General features: G+C 41.4%; 1 protein-coding gene across 5 annotated transcripts in view; it reads right to left on the reverse strand.

The window, feature by feature from the left end:
- The window catches only part of cdk14 (cyclin-dependent kinase 14), a 206,269-nt gene that overhangs the window by 70,510 nt on the left and 128,458 nt on the right, over window positions 1-7,301 (reverse strand). For all 5 annotated transcript variants that reach the window (XM_046045396.1, XM_046045393.1, XM_046045391.1 and 2 more), the window contains one exon: window positions 1,877-1,940. In XM_046045396.1, the coding sequence (XP_045901352.1) occupies window positions 1,877-1,940 (64 nt within the window). The remainder of the gene's footprint in view (window positions 1-1,876; window positions 1,941-7,301) is intronic.

Consider the following 7,301-nt stretch of genomic DNA (forward strand, 5'->3'; position numbering starts at 1 on the left):
ATTTTAATAAATTAGATGTACTACAAAATCCATGAAACTGGTGCTAAAAGTAATATGCTGTAGAATTATTTAAACACTTCAATACTTAAAAAAGACTTCAATACTTAAAAAGATCCTTTCACATAATATAAAGACTTAAAAAAACTGATACTCTGCTTTGGTTTTGAATGGGGAGGATCCACAAAAATCCTATTACATGTGTTGATTATTGATTCCTACAATATGAAACAGTCATATCACATCATTAACTCTACAGATTTCAACCGAACAAGGAGGACAAGCTCTGATAAACATTCACAATGCCAATTCCCTGATTATGGTTACTTTGATTGCATTTCTACTGTCAATCTGAGGCTTTATGACTTTAGGTTTACCAGATTATCTCTGGTAAAATCTCACTCTTCCAGTCTATCTTGAAAGTGCAGCCATAATAATATCGGATCTGCAGACATCATGAACAGCTGCAATGTTTGGAGGCTAGAAAAAAGGCAAAGCTGCCAGTGTGTGTGTGTGTGTGTGTGTGTGTGTGTGTGTGTGTGTGTGTGTGTGTGTGTGTGTGTGTGTGTGTCTCAAACAGCTGCACAGTTGTTCAACACAGTGTGTAAGAGGCAACCAAGAGCCAACTGTCACCATGGCCACAGAATGAGAGGTTACATTTGTATGTGTTGTGTGTGTGCGTGGCCATGAGAGTCACCCCAGTTGGTCCCTAATTGGCCACTGGAGATAGGAGGCTGGATCACATAGCTTTGTGATGCCTGACTGCCCCACACCATCACTCTAACCCTCTTTATGTCCATCTTTGCCTGTCCCCTCTCCTCCACTCCAGCTCTTCTTTCCTCCATCAGCTAACACTAATCTGCAGTCCCTTTATTCATGCTCCCTCTAAAAAGCCCTAATGAGCTCCCAGAGGGCATGGCTGCCCTGGCAGAGCTGCCACCCCCACGCCTGCTGCTGCTGCTGCTGCTGCTGCTGCTGCTGCTGCTGCTATATTAATGGAGTACAGCAGTAAGCTTTTGGTAGACTGTCCCATTGATTAATTTTGAATTTTGGTTTTGACGGTCAGGGTTGGAGTACTTAGTAGGCCTATATAAACAAATTGCGCAATGTTAACATGTTAGCAAACATGAGGGACAGTAGATTCCATGACTTCCATGAGACACTGCATGTCAAAGTGAATGGGCTAAAGTGTTAACATACAGTCTATAGCTCAGACATTCAATGTTAACATTTCAGCATACATGTTGGTATCGGCTCCTGAGAATATACAAGCAGGTAGTTTTTTGTAGAGCAATCATGTTTGCACTAATATTCAACCCAACGAGAATTCCATCTTAGGAGTACAATAGGAGTATTTACCAATTTTACTACTACAATGTCCTTTTTGGAAACATGAACAGGATCCTAATATGCTTCCTGCTTGTGTGTGATGATGTTGATAAAGTGGTCTATGCTACCATCAAACATTATCATAGAGAATCATGAGTAAGTAGGCCCCATGCTAAGCATTTAGCATACATTATGTTTACTAAAAATACACTCAGTGCTATCATATATATGCTGTGGGCTTCACGCTAACATTTTATCATACACAACATTGAGACACAGCCGGCTCCATGTTATAATACAGTATTATATGTTGAGTAGAAATAGGCTCCACTTTATCATACAGAATATTTAGTGTCAGTAGGCTCCATGCTAACTACACAGTATAGTATGTTCACTACATATGGGCTTCATGCTAACCCCTTACCCTTCACTTTGTTTTTTATTATGGTCTAGGGTTAAGTATGATTCAGCTTAAGGGTAAAGGTAAAGAGGTTGGTGAGGGTTTACAGCAAGAATGTATAAGACTACTTTAGGACATGATAGATCTCACCTGGTTTGAAGTGAGGCAAAGAGTTAACTCCAGGCCAAGTATCCTCAGATGGGGTGCCGATGACCTGACAAAGACACCAAGAATGGAGAGGAGAAAGTTAACGGGTGAAGCAATAAAAAACAACTCCTGCTGCAGGTTGCATATAAATAAAAATCCAATTTATCATCTTCTATGTGCCTTTCTGGTTTAGTGCAAAAAATGTATTAGGGTAGTTAGCATGAGAAGCTAACACATTAGAAGGTTTCTAAATAAATGATAGGGATGACCACACAAATGAATTAATAGAAAACATCATCGCATTAGTAAATCACATTCACAGCCAAAGTCATTACTGGATTATTATTGATATCTGTTGGAATTCCAATGACTAGCATATACTAGCATTTGCACTTGAACTTCCACCGCAAAGGCGTCCCATTGCTTGTGCAATAGTCATGATTAGTGCATCTTTTATGGAAAGGCTGGCTGAGTTCTCACGCACAGAGGCAGGGTTTATGATGACAAAACCCAGAGCAGCGGACATGCCTTCCACATGATCCATTCCAGCTAAGCAGCATAATAGTTTCCAGATTGCCCAGTTGTCTCTGATCTGCAGAACTCCGACAGCAGAGTAGCTGTTCATGGAACTGCTGGATTTCTACTGCCTGTTAGAGTACAATGCATGCAAACACTGGGTGGAGGTGCATTGTGGGATCTTTTTGGGATACATTTTGGAATGGCTCAGAGACAAAGAAAAAGAAGAATGAAAGCAGCGGTTAGGGGAATCACAGGGAAATTTCCCATAACAGAGTATGTAGGCCACATAGACAAATAAACCCAAAGTCAGAAAATACAAAATGATATGGTTAAAGGGTCATGACCAAAGTGAACCTTAAACCAGAGGAATTTACCAAAGGTCATAGGCTTGTTTAGTTTATGTTGGCCTGTTGCTGACACAAATGTCAGTCATGGTTTAGGTAATAATAAAATAACGCCACTAGAGGGAAGTAAAGCACCATGAGACCGACTAGAAACTTCAGCAGTCAAGATAAAGAGAGTTCAACATAAAAGCTCAGCTACTGAACTTTATTTTAAACCATGAAAAAGGTCATGAATATCATTAATTATTTTGACACATGACAACATTCTTTGGTTTATGCGGGTTGTAGACAAAACATTAAGTCAACCACAGAGAAGGGGGTTGAACGGATTCAGGTTTTTCTTCAGAAAATTTTTACCACTGGTTTCTATGATCTAAACTCTTGTCTATGACTGCTTTTAAGGACAACAATATGTCAGTAATGATGAAAGATTGACATTGTTTGGGAGTTAATACAATGCGTTCATTTACAGGGTTTTCCTTTGATTTGAAAAAGTAGGTTCTGGAGCATTAATCCAAATCCAGCATGTTTTGTGTGACATGAATTTGGTTCTTTGTTTTGGGAAGTTTCTTATATCTATGGATATTTTTGCTTAAATGCTAATAAATAAAAAAACTGCATATAGCTTGGGTGTCCTCCCTTTTCCTCCTATGTGTAAGACATACAGTGTGTAGGAGAGTAGAGCTGCAATGTCAAATATTTCTGACCAGATGAAGATTTAACTTTAATTAAAATGTTTGTGTGCATGGTTTGCCTGCAAGCCAGCTCTACTTTCAAACCAAAAAATAACATTTACTGTATACAGAGGTGAACCAAGGGGTAGCTAATGGTGACTCTGCTGCACTTTTACAGCTTGGGCAAGCAGGATCATGATGGGACGAGTGAGTCTTCTGCAGACAGGGGAGGGATAGGTGAGTTCTGAAGGAGGTGGAAAGGTTGTGGGAGTGTTACAGAGGTGACATGTGGGAATGAGGGAGGCATGCGAGTGGATCTCAGTCTGGTCCATGGAGCTGAAATGGGCTTGCATTATTGATGGAACAGTTCAGTAGACTTTGAAGTGAAGAGAGGGAGTGCTGGGTGGAGAGTGGGTTTGGGGCTGGGTGTGAATGTCAAAGTCTTTATGAGGACATGGGGGGTGTTACAGTTGTGGATGCAGGAAAAGAGCTGAAACACCACTGCACACTCTTACAGCAGCAATGAAACTGGATCACGTAGAACGCAGGGTGTTAGATTAGACAGTAGTATGTTTTTGGTTGTTTTGTGCTGCATTTCAGCACATTTGATTTGCAACAATGTGAGTGTAAAATGTGTAATCATGTGCATCGCATGCTGAAGACAGATTCATCCGGCACAGACAGGGTACTGGACATACAAAATGGCATGTTGGAAGGGAAGACATGGCAATCAATCAGGGAGGTCTGTATGTGTGAGTGTGTGGAGGATGTGCAGGGAGAATGACCAATCCGAGAGAGAGAGAGGGAGAGAGAGGGAGAGAGAGAGATTTGCCAAAGAGGAATTCCTATTAGGTCAAAAGTCATGACCCCGAGCTCTGCATGCATATTCTACTGGACATACGTACTCTGACCCCCCACCAGATAAGTTACAGGCCACCCAGCCAGCTAGACACAAACAGTATGCCTGAGCTTCACACAGGAACCCCTAATTATATTTACGTTGCCAGAGAGAGAATGAAGAGATTAGAGAGATCTGGGTAGTCACTGAAACTGAAAGCAGGTCAGACAGACTCATCACAGTGAACAAGACAGCTGACAGAAAGAGATTTATAATAAAAATCTAACATCTTCTTTTGATTTCATTAGCCAAAATAAACAAAGTAAGTCATTTAAATCACCTAAAAATAACTAAAAGCATTTCTGGAATTCGAAGTTAAAGGGCACTTCAGAGATTTAGTATTGAATTCCAAGTCAGCGGAGACAGATATCTTGATTGATTTATAAATTAAGACAGGTCTGTTCTGGTTCCAGGTAGTATATTTCCAGTTCTTTTTGGGTTTTGATCATGAATTTTTTGACCAACGAAGACCACCGATTCAAAAGCATCTTTCATTAGGGAACCCTGCCAGGTAGATGCCTACATATTTTAAACTTTACAACCCCAGTTTGTAACGCAAGCCTTCTGTTAAACATGTTCCGGTCTTCAGTCCTAAGTTGGCATAATTCTGACGACATCGTCTGGGTTATTTTTTCAGAGAGTTGTAACCTTTAAATGCCAAAGTGGAGAAAGTAATAGACCTTTCTCGTGACATTCATTTTGACCTGTCAATGCAGTATTAACATTAACGATGGTTGCATTCAATTTAGGTGTCCCAGCAAGTTAGGGCAGTGAGCTAACACCTGAACCTGGAACAATAATGGAATTCAGTCAATTTTTTTGTTATACCTCTGATCTGGAAGTGGAAAAAGCTGCTGCAAAAAAGGTCAGCAGTCTTTATTCACAGGGGACATTTTGACTTGTCACAGCAAGAAAAACACGGGAGCATATTAAGACTATTAATGATAGCTCTGTTTCAGTTTTAGGGTAGCGTAAGTAAGCCAGCATGCACAGGACTGGGACCATGGAACTGACCGACCTAATGTTTCATGTATTCAATGAACATTCAATGTATTCATGTTATTAATTGCATGTTAATAACCTGCCTGTGTTTTTCAGCTATTACATTTCTGGGAAGAAAAAAATTATACCGATCTTTAAGGATTCTAGACGCCTTTGAAGATGTGCAGAGTATTTGTTCCCTCAGAGATCAATCCTTTAATCCAAACACAAGTACCCGTGCTGACCCCAGTCGCAGCTGTATCCCACCCCTGTCTCATCCACATTTCTACATCTACTTTCTGTCTTTGTCCCAACGCTGACCCCAGCCGTCATCTACTTCTCTGCTCTGAAAATCCCAGTTCAACCCCTAGCTGCTCTCCAACCTCGGTCGCAGCCAATTCAGATTGGGGTCACCTCCAGGCAGGGGTCAAACAGATCAGAACCAGCCCCAAGTCGATCAGCTGTCTCCCACTGCGACTGGGTGGAATGTGTTCAGTAAGCCCCGTCTATCCTGCCCGGGTTTCAGCAGATGGATGCTCATGTCACTGACACAGCGACTGTTGGTGAAATGGCATTATTTATCTCTCCAGCAGCCTCTTGCTCTCTCCTGAGGGAAGATCAGCTCGCATGTGCACTGGCTTACTCTTCATAGCAGGACTATGCTCTAAATAAACAGGGTCTCTCTATAGAGAGAAAATGGGTATTTGCACCATGCGTGCCAGTGTCATGCAGACCCCTTCTGCTGCTGTAATGAACCCTTTCAGAGCTGTTATCTACAGAACCATGTTCAAATGGTTTGACTTTAAGGGGGTTCTTTTACTCCTTAAAACTATTTTAGCATCATATTCTTTTCAGAAGCATAAGCATAAATACTACTACACAGACACATTTGTTTAGTACCATTTAAAGGGTACCTTTGGTGAAAGTCTATAGTTTTCTTCTTGTCAACAAATCCCATGGAAAACCAACAGCAACAATGAGTTGATTTTAGCAACAATATATTTGGTGTGTGCATCCAAAGCCTGATACATATTCTCCCTCTGTGCCATAGAGCTCCATTGTTATCTAAAAACAATTAAAAACACATCAGTGGTAGGCACTGTTACACTGGGTGACGTATTCCTTAATTACAATGAACACACACACTGTAGCTTATTATGACTCAATCCCACACACCGTCTGGAAATATAGCTAGCAAATTCCAACAAATGCATTGTTTCCTGTAGTACAACAGTAACCAGCTGTTTTATGCAATGACTTTAATAAACGTTTCAAAATATTTGTGACGAATTTATGTCTCAGACTGTTTTCAGTAGAAACCATAGACTGTATATAAGAAGTGGACGTAGTCATCGTGACGTCTTCGTGGACTGCCGTTTTGAAGCCTCGACTTTGGCTGATAGGGGGCCGCCATGTTGATTTTTTGTAACCAGAGGCACCGGACGTGACCATATTTGGACGAGACAGTGGAGCTAACGGCTGTGTGTGGAGCTAGCTAGCTTACTTAGCTAGGTGCATCTGTAATTGACATTAACTGTCATCCAACGAAGGTTGACGTCAAGGGAAACTGGACTTGGTTGAAGATACTAGAAGACGTTTCGTCCCTCATCCAAGAGACTTCTCCAGTTCTGACTGACTGGTGGGGAAACTCAGCTATTTAACCTCTGCGATCGTTAGCTAGGATCGTCGATACCGCTGGTTCGTTAGTGCTCCTGGCTTGGGTAACGACCGTCGTCATGGTCGTTAGAGCCACCCGTGGCCAAGTCTGAACGACCATCGTTGGCATCTTCACCTGAGGCCAAGAGGAAATGCTTGTTCAGGTTCCTGGGAAGTCCAGTTGTCCTTGACCTCAACCTTCGTTGGATAACTATGACTTGGATATCTGAGAACCTTCACAGACACATTAGCTGTCATTTACAGGGCTGACAATTTTGTCTAGTGAACAACAGTCTTAAAACTAAATTTACTCACCAGAGAAAGTGAACAGCCAACTCCTAACAAGCTTTTTCAAC

The sequence above is a fragment of the Micropterus dolomieu genome, linkage group LG03 (genome assembly GCF_021292245.1).
Source record: "Micropterus dolomieu isolate WLL.071019.BEF.003 ecotype Adirondacks linkage group LG03, ASM2129224v1, whole genome shotgun sequence".
Lineage (NCBI taxonomy): Eukaryota > Metazoa > Chordata > Actinopteri > Centrarchiformes > Centrarchidae > Micropterus > Micropterus dolomieu.